At 39.5% G+C, this 18,896-nt stretch overlaps 1 protein-coding gene across 1 annotated transcript in view; it reads left to right on the top strand.

Moving 5' to 3' along the window:
* CHRM2 (cholinergic receptor muscarinic 2) overlaps positions 1–18,687 on the top strand; it is a 109,227-nt gene extending 90,540 nt beyond the window's left edge. Inside the window, exon 2 of the mRNA XM_041002268.1 lies at positions 16,889–18,687. Within this exon, the coding sequence (XP_040858202.1) occupies positions 16,936–18,336 (1,401 nt within the window). The 5' untranslated portion in view covers positions 16,889–16,935 and the 3' untranslated portion in view covers positions 18,337–18,687. The remainder of the gene's footprint in view (positions 1–16,888) is intronic.
* The last annotated feature ends 209 nt before the right edge of the window (positions 18,688–18,896 follow it).

The following is an 18,896-nucleotide window of genomic DNA, read 5'->3' as shown; positions in this document are numbered from 1 at the left end:
TTCATCATGCTTGTCTGCTATACTAAAAACAAAATAATAATTTTGCAAATAATTTAGCTTCATCACATGAAAGGATTGCTCGGATTTGATAAATCCATTGAATCTTAATCCAGCGCCTTAGACGCCACCACCCTCCTTTGAGTCTATTAAGGCAACCATTTAAGGGTTTGCGTGTGTTTGACGGGGAACATGCAGTTCATTCTAGACTAGAGGAGCTAAGGGTGGCTGTTAAAAACTTAAAATGTTATCTAAATAGAAATCAATCTTTATTTCGATGCTCCCATCTTTCTTTTAAAGGCACAGCTCATAGATACATGCGTGTACCTGGCATTGTGCCACACAATGAAGCACTTTCCTACCCCATATTCCCACTGCTACACTCCAATGCCTGTTTTTGGTATTTTTGTGTTCTGGTAACTTCCTTTCCTCCCTCCCCGCTCCCCTTAGACAGGGCTGTACCTCTGACTTACTAGATTAGCCTTGTTTAAAGAGGTCTGCTTTGTGCAAACAGTCATTTGTTATTTTAATAACAATACCAAACAGACTTTAAAAAAAAAAGTGAGCAAAGCAGATCAAGCTGTCAGCTTTCAACTTTACAATGGACTTTGAAAGCAGCCAAACAAGGAAGAGCCAGGCAGGCTGCTCACAGCTGCATTCCTAAGTGGCAGATACAGAGCCTTACCGGGGCCTAAGAAGCAGTCTACAAATGAGCCAGTCCTTGCAACACTTGGGCGATGCATTCCTATCCCAATAGCTACGCATTAGCTCAAGTAAAGACCCAGGGATGTGCAGAGACCCAGGGATGTGCAGAGCCCCTAACCAGGACAGGAACACAGCAGGCTATATTGAAGTGGCCTTGTTAAGCAGAGTATGTTGGTGTTGGGTGCTGTTGTCCTGGCAGGACTGTTAGCACATCAAACTTCTATCTCAGGTTCTGTTATTTAAGGCCAGCTCTACCCCAGCTTTGTCCCCTGCACATCTATGTTGGTGCAAAAAAAAAAAAAATTAAAGCCATGCATATTTTTTTCGTACTATACATTTTTGTTTTTCTTTAACACATGTGCATATGTTTGCTTTTTTGTGGAATATGTTCAGATCAATGTTTTGTAGTACCGTAACATAAATCAAGTGAGGCTTCTTTTATTTCTAGTCAGACGTGGCAGAAAAGTAACACAGCAGGAAAGGATGGCACAGTATTGCCCTGTAGTTCCTCAGAAAACTCATGTCATCTCCCAGTGTGACACTTGATGAAAATAGGAAGGGCGGGAGACAGAGTGAGTGAATATTAAGAATGTAAAGATTTGGAAAAAGAAATTCGAATTCCCAAGAGAAATACACCTAAGTAAGGGAAAGAAGGCCCAAGACCAGCCCCAAGCTCGGACATGGTGCAGAATGAATGCCTTTTTAACCATGAGAAAGCGCTTCCTTTAAATTAACCTAAGCTGTCAAAATGAAATTTTAACAATATTGCTGTTTTAGAATAGCATTCAGTTATGATAAATGTAAGTCACAAAATAATTTTATACATATTCATTGACCATCCTGTAAGCAGTCAGTTTGACAAGAGTGATTTTTTTCTGTTTCTACATTTGTCAGGAAGAAATGTCTTGGTTTCAGGTTTTGTTCTAAATTTTGTGGAATCTGGGCAGAAATTTTTCTTCCGTCTGTCAGAAATATTGGCCTTTCCTCAACATTGAGCTGCTCTCAATTGAAATGCAGGACTGAGATCATTAAATAATCATTGCTGGGTCTTTAGCAAGAATTTTAAGTAGAGATTCACTTGCCTGTGCTCTTCTGACGTTTTTCTCAATACAACAATAAATCACTTGTTTTTTTTTAGAAAAAGCTTATTGAAATAAAAGTTGAAGATGACAACCGTTTCAGTATAAGAAAACAACGACAGGTCTAATGGTGAAAGTCCTAGCCTTGTATGCACTGGGATCCCATATTTGTGCCAGTTCGTGTCCCAGCAGCCCCACTTCTGATCCAGCTCCCTGCTTGTGGCCTGGAAAAGCAATCCAGGATGGCTCAAAGCCTTGGGACCCTGCACCCATGTGGGAGACCTGGAAGAGGCTCGGGATTCTGGCTTCAGACTGGCTTAGCTCTGGCTGTTGCTGCTACTTGGGGAGTAAACCAGCAGATGGAAGATCTTGCCCTCTGTCTCTCCTCCTCTCTGTAGATCACTTTCTAATAGATTAAAATAAATCTTTGGCAGAAAAAAGGAAACTAATATCGTAGACTAATGAATGGACATATTGTACATGAACAGAAACCAATGATAAAAGTCACACGAAATAGACTCCTGTAAAATAAAAAAAGTTTCAAATTAATCTCTTACTTTCTTGAGAAAAATACACAGTCAATGCTTGCTCCCTTTCTTTGTCTCACTGTTATTCCCTCATGCTTTTTCAAATGCTTGCTAGTTGGCTACAACGACCTGTTAAGTTATAATTCACTTAATGATCATGACTACTTAATGACCTCCTGCTAAGGAACTTTGTGTAATACGTACATGTAAAAATGTGAACAGTGGTTTTATTTGCCACATCTGTTCATCTTTTAGATATGCAACAAAATATCAATCAAGCTTTGGTTTCAGGTTTGATTTCAAAATTTCATGGATTGCATGCATAGAAATACCGTAGTTATCTGTGAATAAAAGCTACGAAAAGAGCAAATGCTGCCTTCCACAGCCAGAAGATCAAGGCTTCTGCTAGTACACTTCTTTAACTGACAGGCGGTCCCGTGGGCCTTGTGGTCTCATGCCCTCAAAGTGAAGCATTGAAGCCTAGCTGGTGTTCTAGCAACAAAGTTGGCAACCACCAGCCAAGCCTGTAGGTTGCAGATTCCCTTTGTAGAGTGTATCAACAAATTGCATCGATTCTGCCTCTGAAAATGTCCTCAGACTAGACTTTTTCCTTTCTTTGTACGTGGTCATAATTCCTTCTTCCGTGACTAACAACACACACACACATACCATTTAAATGAAAGAAATCCAAGGGGAACTCTCCCAGCTTGCTGCTTCCTGACATCTTGCCATATCCCAGACACAATCCTACCCTAACATGCTCTTGTAAACACTCCATACTAAATCTGCTTTGCTGGTTGTGGTACAGTTGTGTTCCAAAGGGTAAAAAAGAAAAAATAGCCTGTCCCATAACATGTGCACAAGTCTCAATCCATTTAGCAACCATTTACTACAAAATCCTTCCTTCTCAGGAAATATTTGTACAGAAATTATATTTAAGTGCTTCTATGACCAGTTCAAAATCTAATTGGTTATTGTGGTATTGCACGGTATAAATGAAAACAGATACGTTGTTCTCAGAACTTTTCCTAGCCACGCTGGTATCTTTTTAGAAAGTGTAATTTTTTCATAGCTTTCATACTGGACTCAGTCAATATGGCATTCATTCCCAGGTGAAGGAGCCTTAGGGCATTTAAATATTTGAACAAGCTCCAGCAATGATGTCTACAGAAGAAAAGTGTGAGACTTGGTGGAAGAGAGGTTAGAAAGCGTGCCATAATATATATGGCGTTTATTAAATTATTATGTTTCCTCCAAGGTTATCACCAAGAAATGATTCTATTTACAGCAGGCAAAAGAATAATTGTCTTGACTTCCCCTATAACCCTCTCATCACTCTCTCCAGTCAGCTTGCTTCGACTCTAAATCAGTGTTGTGAATACAAAAAATGTATTCTGAGCCGATGCAGCTTTTTATATTTTCTCATCTTCGTTGCCATCAGATTACTTAGTAAAGCGTCTAATCTTCGTCATGCTCTCGTTTTTCAAGTTCAAGTGGGATGACACTGCATGGTCATTTTGCTCAGTTCCTGAAATAGGCTGCAATCAGACTCCGAGGAAACAATCATTCTGTGTTTTGATTGCAAACAATAAAAATAGTTGCTAACCATTACTCTCAACACTTCATTACTATTTTTTATTTTTATAGCTTCATTGAATCTGGTGTAAATCCTAAGGATATGGGGCTTGTGTCATTCCCACCAATGAAAAATCAGAGGACCCCAGATTAAACCTTTCCAAGGTGAATTACTTTCTCTACACTCTGTATTTACATTATAGAAATGGCTACCAACAAGCAGTGGTGTTTGTTCAGCCTATACTCATAGACAGATATGTCTGCAAAGGTGATAACCAGTATAATCTTGTCTGTAAAGGAGTCCAATTGCATTGAATTTTCATACTGATGTGCATTTATCGAAAGAGCAAATCAGGCATTCAATTAGCATTGCATCCTTAGCAGGGACATACTTCAACACAGATTCCTCAGTGCAACCAAGTGTCCTTGCCTCAACTTACACGTCCTTAGATGTGTTATCTGAAGTTGTCTGCTTTGTACTCAGAGGAAGACATGCCACTTCAAGTGCACCTCCTAATCTTGTGATGACTTCAGATCCCATTTACTCTTACCCTAGCTGTTTTGGTGTATCCTTCACAGGGAAGATGCTAGCTTCTTCAATAGCTTCTCTCTTTTCCTAAATCAACTTCTACTCCTTTCTTCAAAGCTGTCCTTGACCTACTATCCAGAGCTTCACGTTGCCTTCTGCTTCATCTCAGCTTTGAAACAAAAGCGCATCATGCACCATGGACAAAGATCCCAAACGGGATACATTGTTTGGAGTGTCTCAGCTTCTCTAATCCAACAGCTTTCATTCCAGAATTTTCTATCAGTCATAACAAGGCTCAATTCCTCTGCAAATTGGATTCACATTTTTAATTCAAACCAATGAATTAACTAATTTGGAGTTATTAAGCCAGCAGCCTGCCAAGTTCAGATGAAAAAAAAAAAAAAAAAAAAAAAGCTAACTGTACACATTTCCAGCTTCTCAATTCAGTAAGAAAGACATTGAGTCAAATACAGCTGCCTAATCATATACAACTGTCAGTAGCTCTTTGGGAATTACTTCCTTTTTCCTCTCCCTCTTCTTCCTTGTGAGGACAAAACAACCTTTAAGCAGAGGTTTTCTCTACTTCTGCTGCTGGCTGTTGTCGAACCCAATTTAGTCAGCACCATTTAGTCAAGTGTGGCCATCATCAATATTTAAATTCTGTCAAATGCCTGGTAAAATACAGACTGGATTTGGCAGTGCTTATTTAGAGGGATTTTACTTTAAAATGTCTAAGAGTTGAGTATCTGCAGGTTTCATTCTTTTCATAATTGCCCTGGACTTGCTCTCCTTGGCTAGGATGAATATTGTGTGAATAATTAAAACGTGCCACGGGTGTTGTGAAAATGAGAAAGAGGCCTGGTTAAATCATGTTTACACTTTTTTCTCCATTAGTCATGACATTTTGTATAGGGTAAGTGGTATTGGAATGTGTTTTGAAGAAGGGAAGGATAACTTGGCTGACATGCAATGCAAGTTTATTCCAGCATCACGAAGAACAGTGCTATGTTCAACAAGCAGCCACAGCAGCCAATGTGTCTATGCTGCAAGAAGGCCTGATGTTTTGTGCCTTGGAAAAACTCATGAATGCTCTTCTATTTAGTTCGATCAGATTGTTATTTCAGCAACTTTCACTAGTTTATGTTCTTTGTCTTATAATTTTGTTAATATTTTATTTATTTGAAAGTTATAATGAGAAGAAGGAGAGATGGAAGGGAGAAAGAGATCTTTCACTTGCTGGTTCACTCCCCAGATATCTAGAGCACACGGTGCTGGGTCGGGGCAATACCAAGAACTAGAAACTCCACTGGGGTTTCCAACATAATCACCAGGGGCCAAAATATCGGGGCCTTATTTGTTACCTCATAAATACAGGAACAAGAAGCTAGGTCAGAAGGGCAAATAAGATTTGATACCAAGGACTTTGATAAGAAATGTGAATGCTTCAACACAACAGACAAGGGACTGAATATCTAAGATCTATATAGAGCTCCCGATACTCAACAGAAAAACAGACAACCCTGTTAAGTAGTGAGTGGGCAAAGAATATGAACAGATATTTTTTTAAAAGATGAAAATCAAAATATTAAGAGCCGCATGGAAATATGCCCAGGTTCCCTTGTCTTGGGAAAGTGCAAATGAAAATGACAACGTGGTTCTATGTAACTCCCGGGAGAATGGCCCACATATGGAAATCAGCAAACGATGGTTGTTGCAAAGCATGTAGAGGGGAAGGTTACCATAAATCCACTCATGGTGAGAACTTAAACCAGACCAAATACTTTAGAAGTCAGTATGGAAAATGCACAGACAACTGAGAATTGATCCACTGTATGACCCAGCCATTCCATTCCTGGGAATATATCCAAAGAAACTGAAATCTGTATTTGAGAGAGCAGCCTGCAACCCTATGTTTATAGCACCATAATTCACAATAATGAATTGTAGAATCAATTTCATTCACAAAGACATGGTATCAACCCAGATGTCCATGAACAGAGGAATATATAAGGAAACCGTGGTACACTCAGTGGACTATTATGCAACCATAGCAAGAATAAAGCCTTGCCATTTGCAATAATTGGTTTCAGCTGGAAACCATCATATTGTGCAAAATAAGCCAGTCCCAAAAGAATAAATATCATATGTTCTCCTTAATATAAGATAGCAAATATGCAAAAACTATATATATATATGGTGTGTGTATGTAAATACATGCACACATGATCACACGCACATAAATATGTGTGTGTGTATAAATACAAGAACTGTTCGAGGGAGACTAATATACCAGAATTAATACACAGGCAATTAATCCACAGCCAATATGTGGCTTTACTTCTGAATAAAAAGCGGACTCCCAATGAAACTTTTAAATGTACCTGTATATTATAATACTAGATTTTCTACCTTTGCGAGTGCTTATGTCATGATAAACATGTAACTGGTACTGAGAGACGATACCATTGATAGTACAGGGGGCAAAAGTGAACGGGGAAAAAAAAGATGGGGAGAGGGATGGATGAACACTCTTATCTATAAAAAATTATCATGGAAAACAATGATAATAGTGGGGTTTTTTTAGATTTATTTATTTTTATTGGAAAGGCAGATATATAGAGAGGAGGAGAGACAGAGAGGAAGATCTTTTGTCCAATGGTTCACTCCCCAAGTGGCCGCCACGGCTGCAGCTGAGCCAATCCGAAGCCAGGAGGTCTTCTGAGTCTCCCACGCAGGTGCAGGGTCTCAAGGCTTTGGGCCTTTCCCAGGCCACAAGCAGGGAGCTGGATGGGAAGCAGGGCTGCCAGGATTATAACCGGTGCCCATATGGGCTCCCAGGTGTGCAAGGCGAGGATTTTAACCACTACGCTATCGCACCAGGCCTGATAATAATGTTTTTAAAAAAAGAAACGTGAACTCTGCAAGCAAAGGATTCGCCTGCTCTGCTAGAATGCCCACTCTCTCTATGTACTTCCTTTATGGAAGGGTAACTTCCACCCAGACTGGTAAATGTGGTACGCTTTCATGTGGCTTTGTCTTTTCTATATTTTATGTATCTGTCTGTCTTAGGGTCAATGGGAGAATTTCACACCTGACAATCAGAATATTTTTCATCTGGTTTTTTTTTTTCAGATAAATTGAACAACTTGATATATTTGAGTAAATAGAAATCCCATGCTTTCAAGGCAAGGACTTTAGCAGCTAGGCCACCACACTGGGCCCTACTTCCAGAAATTTTGACCTCTCTTTAGAATTCAGTGTCTTCCACAACTCTCCCAGGTGCATTAGCAGGGAGCTGAGTAAGCAGTAAAGCAGCCTTAACTCACACCAGCATTCAGATTTAGGATGCTGGCAAGGCACATAGGAACTTCACCCATTCTGCCACCACTCCAGTCCTTCTTTGGTTCTGAAGTTTCAAATGGTTAAGCCCAATCCACCGGAGTGGCATCACCATCAGAAGCTTGCACTTTCCTGAAAAGTAACTTTTACATAAAAGCTAATTTTTTAAAAAAAGTATACAATTATCAGTCACCGAATAAGTGGAGGGGATAATGAAAAAGACTAGAGAAGCTAGTGTGACTTAGTTTAGAAAAGTTTCCAGGGAGCCTCTGTATTTTAACTGGTCTGACCAGCCTCCCTCCAACCCTCCTCAACCTTGGCCACTTCTCATGTTGTTGGCCTGGAGTGGCTTCGGAAAATCGATAATTTCCTCAGCACTTTGTATCTTGCCTAGATTGTGAACTATTTGTTGACAAGAGTGTATGCTACTTCGCTTATTCACTCCCATCGCCCACGGTGCTACATGGCATAGAAGGATCTGCTGTCAACAATGATTCCATAAGATCTTTCGAACTGAAAAAGAAACAGACAGCCTGTGTTCACAGCACCCCTCTCACTGCCTGTGGCCACCACCCCCACCACAACTGCTGCCACTGTGAGATGCAGGAGCCCGGACGTGAGCTCCACATATGTGAGCTGACTCATCATCAAGCAAACTTGGCTGAAAGGAAAACCTGATTCAAGGGAGAGGACATGGAAATAGACTTTGCTTCTTTGAGATACTATCAAAACACTTGGAGTGTGCAGTGTAAGTAATGACAGCTGTGAGGGCTGGACCACCCTGTGTCCCAGACCAGGGCACTCCTTTATCTGTAAGTAAACTTGAAAGGCATTCTAGGCTCTGGTGCGATAGCCTAGTGGCTTAATCCTCACTTTGTACACCTGGGATCCCATATGCATGCTGGTTTGCATCCTGGCTGCTCCACTTGCCATCCAGCTCCTTACTGCTGGTCCGGAAATGCAGTTGAGGACCGCACAAAGGCTTGGGACCCTGCACTCATGAGGGAGACGCACAGGAAGCTCCTGGCTCCTGGCTTCAGATTGGCTCAGCTCTGGCTGTTTGAGCCACGTGGGGAGAGAGCCAGCAGAGATCTTTTCCTCTGTCTCTGCTTCTCCCTATAAATCTGCCTTCTATGTAAAAATAAATAAATCTTTTTAAAAAAGGCATTCGAGATATTTGAAATTCATTATCTCAAAAATAATTATTTCAAAATTCGTTATTACAAAAGCAAGCTATATACTATCTGCAGCTGTATCAATATCAAAGATGTGTTTAATGAAATACTTCGTTAGAGAAATGGGCTCGTTCGCACCACCCTCTTCCCAATGCTTTCTCCTCAACATCACCAGTGTCGCCAGTTTCTGATTACATATATATATCCATTATATATCCATTTCGAAGCCTGTGCGTATCTGTATCAACACCCTTCCTAAACTACTGGCATTGAGTGCTTAGAAGATCAAAATGGATCATATCAGACTATCTGCTTTGGTGACCCTCTTTCCCATATTAGAAAAAAAAAAACACAAGTTATGGCTAGAATATCACGGGATCCAGCACAGTAGCCTAGTGAATGCGCGAGGACCACATATGGGTGCCAGTTCATGTCCCGGCTGCTCCATTTTCCATCCAGCTCCCTGATTGTAGCCTGGGAAGGCAGTTGAGGATGGCCCAAAGCCTTGAGACCCTGCACCCGCATAGAAGACCCTTAAGGGGCTCCTGACTTTGGATCGACTTGGCGCCAGCTGTTGTGGTCACTTGGAGAGTGAACCATCAGATGGAATATATTTCTCTCTGTCTCTTCAATGTAAATCTGACTTTCCAATAAAAAATAAACACTTTTTGAATGTCATTTTAAAAGAATATCATTTACAAGACATAAATATATAAAAATGTATTATCTGAGCATTAAAAGCAAATAGCTTCAGAGTGGACATTGCGTTGCAATAACTTAAGCCATCATTTCAAACACCCACAGTCCATATCAGAGAGCAGGCACAAATACCTGCTGTCTTGCTTTGGCCTCCATTCCCATGGGGGACACATTCGGAGTTCTAGATGCTTGTGTTTCGTTTGATCCAGGCTTGGCTTTTGCTTTCAGTTAAGGAGTGAAGTAGCAAATGAAAAGATCCCCTGTCCACCAACTCCTTCTTTATCTCTGCCTTGCAAATCAAAGTAAAAATTAAAATAAAAGCAATCCTAGTTGCTTTCTACAGAATGATAACCCAGCATAAGATCCCCCCCGTCTCATTCTTCAGGCAATAAAGAGGTAATACTTAAGTCTTCTGTACAGTCACGTGTAGGTGAGGTCATGCTTCCGTTGGTAGGTACTCTGGCCTTTCTCTGTATGGCCGTGTTGTATCATTCTTCGACTGTCATTTTTCAATTCCAGTGTTTTCTTCTGAAAGCCATTGGCTGAAGCAAGCTGGCTCTGATCTCAGGACACCTTACTGTGTTCAGTCTTTATACATATAATTCAGACGCTCGCACAGATTCTACTGCTGCTCTAACAGGTATAAGAATTATACCCAGCGTTGCCAATGCTGACGGTGACACCACTGGCATTTTCTCAGTTCATGTGTTGCTACGTAGAGCTCAGCGGCTGAAAAAGCTGAGCAACGAACACGCAGACTGCTCTGTCACTTTGGATAACTGTGTTCCTAGAGCAGAAGAAATTAGAAATCTAAAAAAAAAAAAAAAGACTGTATACAAGAGACTTCATTTTTAAAACAAAAAGTTAAAGCGATATAAACAATGGTAAATTCCACTTCATGCAAAATCCTCTTGATTTCCAAACTTCCTTCTTGTTCTGAATTTCTGTTATACAATTACTTATCTTCTTTTTCGGGATTCCAGCTGTTACCAATCACAGATTCATTTTTGTCCTGAGCTTTCTCATTATTCTGGAAAACTATTTTAGTGAATGGCTTTTAGTGTCCTGGAGGGGCATAGTGGAAAGAATGCGACCCAGGAGCCACATAAACTTCAATTTGGAACACAGTCTGACACCATCTGAATCTCTGACTACTGTGATCGGTGAAACTGGAAAAGCATATAAGTCGTATCAGGATAATTGTGAGAATTAGATGAAATGACATGTAAAAAAAAAAAATTCTAGCACCAGCTTTCAGCATCCGTTGATAAACCCATTGGTGGCTTGCTGTATTTTAGACATGCCTGCGAGTGCACTTCCCCTGCTTGGAGCCCAGATGTGTTTGTGACCATAATTGGCACAGGTGTAACTGTGATGTGAACATGCTTCTCACACTTGAAGCTAAGACATAACTGTGCAGGTGCCTGTGTCCCGTGGATCTAAGATGTCTTCATGAACACATCATTACCTGTGAATCCAACAACCTGCCAGGCCTGGTACAGTCTGAGGAAAGTCATGTTTGTTTCATTGATATATCAGAATGTAATGTTAAGTCATTTTGATTAGCATACTCTTTATAGCAATTCCCAAAAGCCCATTATTGTCAATAGTTAGAAATTTTGTACCAGTGATGTGACTACTAATGAGACAAGTTATTTATTGGTTCACATAATGCTATCTTCTTGTGGTCACTGTTCTTAGAAAAATGACATGAAGCTTAAATGTCACATGCTTTCCTGTGAGATCCCACTTATTACTGGCATATTTTATTGTGAACACCTTTTACTCAAGACCAGAACAGGCCACTGCAAAAATATTCTCCAAGTAATTATCCACCGAAGTAACTGTGATGATTATCTTGATTATGCTTATTATTGATAATAAAGTTACTGAAAATTTGGTATCATTGATAATGACAAATTAATTTGACTTCTAACACTAATCAGTACATATTCTGACTCTCATGATAATTTACATATGTGCACACACAATTTCCTATTATCAAGAAAATTAATTTGTGTTTGCCAAAATTGATTAGAAGTAGTATTTACTAATTGCTTTAACATTTTTAAACTGTGGTTCCAAAGCATTATCTTGCTTTAATCTTTACTACGACTTTGAATGAAAAGAATATTATTATTCATCTTGGTGAAAAAGCAGAAAAGTAAGGTACATGGAATTTAAGTGACCTACTCAGAGTCGCACTATTAATAGTTAAGAGCAGTGATTAACACTCACAGCTTGGAGAGGAAAATGTAAACCATGATATTCTCCGTCACACACAAGAATTAAGTCGCATCGAGACTAAGGGTTCAAAGACATTCTTCTGATAAGTTTCCATAGTACTTCTAAGACTTATAAACTAAATTGTACAATACCAAATGAATGACTGTTGGACACTTACCATATTGAAATGCTGAGTCCTTTAAAGGCTGTCCTCATTTGGTCTGTTGTGTAGCTTTATTTTATCCATGACGTAGCCACTATGGCTTTAATAATCACCTATGACGCCACAGCAGAAGTCAAATTCTGTACAGAAATGTAAACAGTACAAGAGGCAAAAGGTTGGATAAAGAAAGCTATTTTCTTTAATGGAAGAGGAACATTCCTCCAGAGTTTGTGCACCACAGTTGAAGAACAGAACACCATTGTTTGAATATCTCAGCTTGCTTCTAAGTGGAATCGTTTCTATTTTTACACACAGCCTTAGTTTGACCAAGCACATGTTGTAATTCACAAGATATAAGAACAACTAGACATGTTAATATTATATAAATGTACTTTGTACTAGCTGAGTGGGGATTCCAATTTCCCCAAAACTCAATCTGTCTTAAGCAGCAAACTCTAGGTGCAGTTCCCTATGATGTGACTGCTAGACTATTTATTTTTTAAGATTTATTTATCTAATTTAAGAGAGAGCATGAGATGGAGAGACAGAGAGATCTTCCACCTACTGGTTCACTTCTGAAATGGCTCCAAGAACCAGAGCTGGGCTGGACTAACGCTGGGGACCAGGAGTTCTTTCTGAGTCTCCCAGGTAGATGCAGGGGCACAAGACCATGAGCCATCCTCCACTGCTTTTGCTGGACTGTTACCAAGGATGTAGATTAGAAGTGGTGCAGTTGGGAATAGGACAAGCCCTGTATAGGGCGCCAGAGATAAAGGAGAATCAGCCTGCTACACTACTACCCTGCAACTGCCTAATTATTTCACACACTAGACAGAGTATAAATCTCTCAAAGTTGGGGATAGGATATGGTGGATGAAGAGGATGCAAAGGGGAGAGAGAAAGAGAGAGAGCGAGCACCATAAAGTCAAGATGCTAATTTAGTTTGTGCATTATTCATTCATGGATCTTGTGATCAGGGAGTACGTGTTCCAGCTTTTCTGTGAACACACTGGTTTCTTTAGCTGAAGTGGTTGATCGAACGTGTTCTGTAGTTTATGCGGTTGTTAGCGTCAGGTGAGGTGCTGTAGATATATATATATATATATATATGAGACCTGGGACTGACTAAATCTTGCTTTAATTTTTTTGTTGTCGTTGACTACAGCGATAAGGAAAAGGAGGAAGACAACAAATGATGTGAGAGTGTCCATGTGTGATCATTGCTCTGTGCAAAGTTCAGTCGGCACAAAATGTTTTCATTATTACTGTGAACAGAGCCAAATCACTGAACAAATCATTTATTTCTTCTTCTGGATCAAATTAGTTATTGCTGTCTTGTTTTTTCTTTTTGTATTTTTTATTGAAGCAATAAGAACAAATTTCATGTATTTAATATATACTGATTTAAAAGCATAATGAAAAGTCACACCCTTCGCTCTCTTCTGCCCACGCCTCTCCCTCCCTTCTTCTTTTCCCATCTATTTTAATGTACACAATGACATAGTTTTGGTTTATTTTATAACCAGAAGTGTAAGCCTAACCAAATAAATAATTCAACAAGTAGTCAGTAGAGAAACCACTATTCTTCAAGGGCACAGATGAGAAGCGTGAACAACGATCAAACTTCAAAATGATGAAAAAGAAAGTTTGATTTGTTTTTCTGGAAGAAGCATTACATGGAGACAGAGGAAGGGGAGAAGATAGAGAAGGAGAAAGGACCTCCATCAGCTCATTCACTCCCCACACGGCTGCAACGAGGGCTGGGCATTCTTCTGGGGTACGGATTTGCAGGTGATAGCTTCACCTGATGTGCTATAACAGCCCCAAATCTTTTTTGTAAAACTAAAATACAGTTTTATACTCTGTCAAGTGAATAGTAAGTGACAGTTGAAGAATCCTGCAGGATATTCAGTAAGTAAATATTTGGTATTTTTCAATCAAGTTGGTTGAAACTTAACATTTCATAAAATATGTGAGCACATAGCTTACAGCAGAAATGCCCATGAATTTATCTAAGAGACAAACAAAATTCTGCTTATAAATAAATCGTAATTCTGATCTTAGAGTCACCTGAAATGTTTGAGAACCATTGGAATAAGAACATAAACAGGGAGATTACTTTATTTAGCTAAATTACATGAATACATATTTGGATAAATAACGGCAAAGGTGTTAAGGAGAAATGTAACAACAATTTTATTTAAGCTCTTCAGCATCTCCCAGTGGCCTACATATTTACATATCTACGTATCTTTGCATAGAATATAATCTATATATGATAGTGTATATTAGCATATTTTGCATAAATGTAAACGATGTGTACTAATCTATATCGTGCTTTTAGCTAATCATTTTTAACTGTAAGCTTTTACTGCAATTCTAGGATACATATGTAAGAATACTTCATAAAGTTCATAAAGAGGAAATTAAAAGAAAAACTTGGGAGCAGGCATTCGGCCTACCACTAACCACTGTTTGAAAAATCCGTATTCTATATTGAAGTGCTTGTCCAGACTGTGTTTTTGAAAGTATCATTTTATTTTTTACTTCTTCTAAAATGCTTGTTGTTATTTGTCATGATAAGGTTTTGTAGGCATAGGATTCTCCTCTTTTCCTCCGATTCCCACCACCCCATCTTCCTCCACCACCACTTCTCCCTATATTGTCATTCTAATATAGTCTTTTAGTAACAGTTATTAGTTAAAAATCTGCTATTTAAATACATACTGGCATTGTAGGTATAGGCAAAGGTAGAAAATGTGGTATCATGTTGCAAAGATTTATTTAACTTTTACTGGGAGTCTTCCATTCACTCAGTACAGATGCCTACCGCAGTCAGTCCCCTGGTAATGGGGGCTCTGAACGGAAACAAGGGGTCGCTCAAGATGTTGAATTCCTGCTGCTCATATAGAAGACCTGTACTGCGTTCCTTGCCTTTGCTTTAGCCCTGGCTGAGTCCCAAGCTGCTGTGGGCGCTTGCCAGGGAACCAAGGAATGGCAGCTCTTTCTCTCTCTGTTCCAAAAGATAAAATGCATGAAATGATACTCCAATATTGGTTCATTTTTTTTTATCATGCTAGAGGGTAATTTGCTTTTGAAACCAGAATAATCCATTTGTTTATGTGTTATGTGTGCTCTAAAGGTGCTTTCCCAATTACTTTGTTACTTCAAGTACAATCCATTCCCCCACTGGTAGCTTGTATCATTACTTTGTATTTAGTGATACCAGAATTAATAGAAATAACTCTATATTAGAATTCTGACAAATACTTCTCAACCATTTTTCTTTTGTGACATACAAACTAATTTTGTCACAAGCAGGTGGAACTTGGACTAGTCTCTCCTGCATATGCTAGTCTTCAAAAATGTGTCATAGCTTATTCGATGAACAAATTTTTTTTCTAAATCCTCAACATAGTTTGCCCATTATAAAAGATCATTCGCGTGTCCCCAGATTTTGATGGTATTATCTAAAAACTGTGATTTTCTGTTGCCTTAAAGACCATGAAGAAGGTATATTTGGGTTTGATCGTTGCTTCTTTTTCAACCTCTCTGACACCAGAGCATACACCTCTCACAGGAAGGGACCTTGTCTTAATTACCCTGAATGTTCAGAGTCCACCATGGTGCCTCATTATAGCTAATTGTGTTAGCTCAGTGGGGATGTGATGCCAAAGTGAAAGAATGAATGATTGAGCTAAGCTTTATAATCTGCTCTCACTGATTGACATGTGACCTTGTGCAAACCACCTCATCCTGCCAGGCCTCAGTTCTCCTCTACTGTAAAATTAACGATGATGAAGGAAGATTTGGTAATGGCTTTCAAAATAAAACATTAAAATTGATATAATTCTAATCATATGCATTTATTATGATTACAAGACATGTATACATGCCATTCAATTCATGTATACTTGTATACAATATACAGTACACTTATATTTTGTATGTGTATTATATCTGTAGATAGATATAGCCACATATCCACAATGAGAGCAAAAAAACAGAGCAAAAAAACAGAGAGAGGAGAGAGAGGAGAGATCTTTCAACTGATGCTGCACTCCCAAATGCCCACAAGAGCTAAGACCAGGCCAGGTGGAATTCAGAAAACCAGTGCTTCAACTGTGTCTCACACATATGGCAAGGACTCAAGTAACTGAAGCATTGTCTACTCCCAATCCAGGTGAATTTTCAGAAATTTGAATTGGAAGCACAGCAGCCCAAAACTTGAACCAGGCATTCTGATATGGAGTTCAGTCCTTTCAAATAGCTGCGTAACCTGCTCTACCACAATATCCATCATAAGGCATAGTTATTTCTCAAGCACAGTTAGTATTCACCTATTCTTTGACAAGATAAACATACTGAAAATTAGAATGAAACCATACTGATTGTAGGTACAAATTGAAGGTCAAAGAAAATAACTCTATCTAAGGGAAATGTATTGGCTAATAAAGAATTATCATATAGTCATTGGTACCATCATTGTTACGCTGTATAAATTAAAGCTTACAACTTCCAGGAAGAAAATGTTGACTTCACATTTTGCATACTGAATGTAATAATATTTGCGTTTCCTCCCATAGTTTTGTCCCATTGAATGATTGATTATACACATGTATGTGTTTATTGTTTACCTCCGCATTGATGTCATTTTCAGCTAAGTTATTGACAAAAGATGATACGCAGACTTATATTCATATCCAGCCTGAGAAGTGTCACCTTTTAAAAAATCAATTTTGCATGGAACATTGGGGAAGACAGCTTCAGTAAACATGCAAGAGGATGAGTTTTGAGGAAAAAATTGTGACTCTAAGTCTGATGTATTTTAAAGCAAAGTTTATATTTATTCATTTTATTCTTTTCCCCTGCAGGATTACATGTTACTTTGGCTACTTGGCTACTAATTAGAGAACACAAAATGAATAACTCAACAAACTCATCCAATAATGGCTTGGCCCTCACCAGTCCTTATAAGACATTTGAAGTGGTATTCATCGTGCTTGTGGCTGGATCCCTCAGTTTGGTGACAATTATTGGAAACATTCTGGTCATGGTTTCCATCAAGGTGAACCGCCACCTTCAGACGGTCAACAATTACTTTCTGTTCAGCTTGGCCTGTGCTGACCTCATCATAGGGGTCTTCTCCATGAACTTATACACTCTCTACACGGTGATTGGCTACTGGCCTTTGGGACCGGTTGTATGTGACCTCTGGCTAGCTCTGGACTATGTGGTGAGCAATGCTTCAGTTATGAACCTGCTCATCATCAGCTTTGATAGGTACTTCTGTGTCACAAAACCTCTGACGTACCCTGTCAAGAGGACCACGAAAATGGCGGGAATGATGATTGCGGCTGCCTGGGTTCTCTCCTTTATCCTCTGGGCCCCAGCCATTCTCTTCTGGCAATTCATTGTAGGAGTAAGAACTGTGGAGGATGGGGAATGCTATATTCAGTTTTTTTCCAATGCTGCTGTCACTTTTGGCACTGCCATTGCAGCCTTCTATCTGCCGGTGATCATCATGACTGTGCTCTATTGGCACATCTCACGAGCAAGCAAGAGCAGGATAAAGAAGGACAAGAAGGAACCTGTGGCCAACCAGGAGCCAGTGTCTCCAAGTCTTGTGCAAGGAAGAATAGTGAAGCCAAACAACAACAATGTGCCCAGCAATGATGGTGGCCTGGAACACAACAAAATCCAGAATGGCAAAGCTCCCAGAGATGCTATGACTGAAAACTGTGTCCAGGGGGAGGAGAAAGAGAGCTCCAACGATTCCACTTCAGTCAGTGCTGTTGCCTCTAATATGCGAGATGATGAAATAACCCAGGATGAAAACACAGTCTCCACTTCCTTGGGCCATTCCAAAGATGAGAACTCTAAGCAAACATGCATTAAAATTGTCACCAAAACCCCAAAAGGTGACTCATGTACCGCAACTAATACCACTGTGGAGGTTGTCGGATCTTCAGGACAGAACGGAGATGAGAAACAAAACATTGTAGCTCGCAAAATTGTGAAGATGACTAAGCAGCCTGCCAAAAAGAAGCCTCCTCCTTCCCGGGAGAAGAAAGTCACAAGGACCATCTTGGCTATCCTGCTGGCTTTCATCATCACTTGGGCCCCATACAATGTCATGGTGCTCATTAACACTTTCTGTGCACCCTGCATCCCCAACACAGTGTGGACAATCGGCTACTGGCTCTGTTACATCAACAGCACTATCAACCCTGCCTGCTATGCACTTTGTAATGCCACCTTCAAGAAGACCTTTAAACACCTTCTCATGTGTCATTACAAGAACATAGGCGCCACAAGGTAAAACATCTTTGCAAAGAATATGGGAAGACTACAAGGATCAAAGAACTGGCTTTAAACCTCTGCCATTGCACTTTATAGTCTTACTATTGACTGTGCAACCAAGGAAGGCCAACAGTGACACTCTCATACCTATGTTACAGTTTAAAAATCTTGCACCTTGTAAACACTGTCCGTTTAAGAGCAATGAGACCATTGAAAGAGACATATTGGAATTGGGAATTTATTAAGGAGCAATTCATGCTTTCTCATATTCTCTTGAAGAAGGGCTTCTGAATCTACAATTTTGTCAGTCTCTGCACAAAAAGAGTAACCTCATTATTTTTGTTGTGTATTTTGCTTCTGTTGTTCTGATTATTCATATGAAAATGAAATATCATTGCAAGCCAACATGGAAGTGAAAATTTAAAGAAATAGATGTTGTAAATAGACATGTGAGGAAAGAAAATCAAATAAGGATGCAGAAATGATCTCCAGAGAGTGAAATACATTCTAATCTTCTGTTGCGGTTTTATTGGAGGGATTGGGGTGTCATACATGAGCTTTTCCCACCTTTCCCTTTTC

This window comes from Ochotona curzoniae, unplaced genomic scaffold (assembly GCF_017591425.1).
Source record: "Ochotona curzoniae isolate NIBS_2020 unplaced genomic scaffold, NIBS_Ocur_1.0 scaffold_2476, whole genome shotgun sequence".
NCBI classification, from domain to species: Eukaryota; Metazoa; Chordata; class Mammalia; order Lagomorpha; family Ochotonidae; genus Ochotona; species Ochotona curzoniae.
This window is presented reverse-complemented; position numbering and strand designations above follow the sequence as displayed.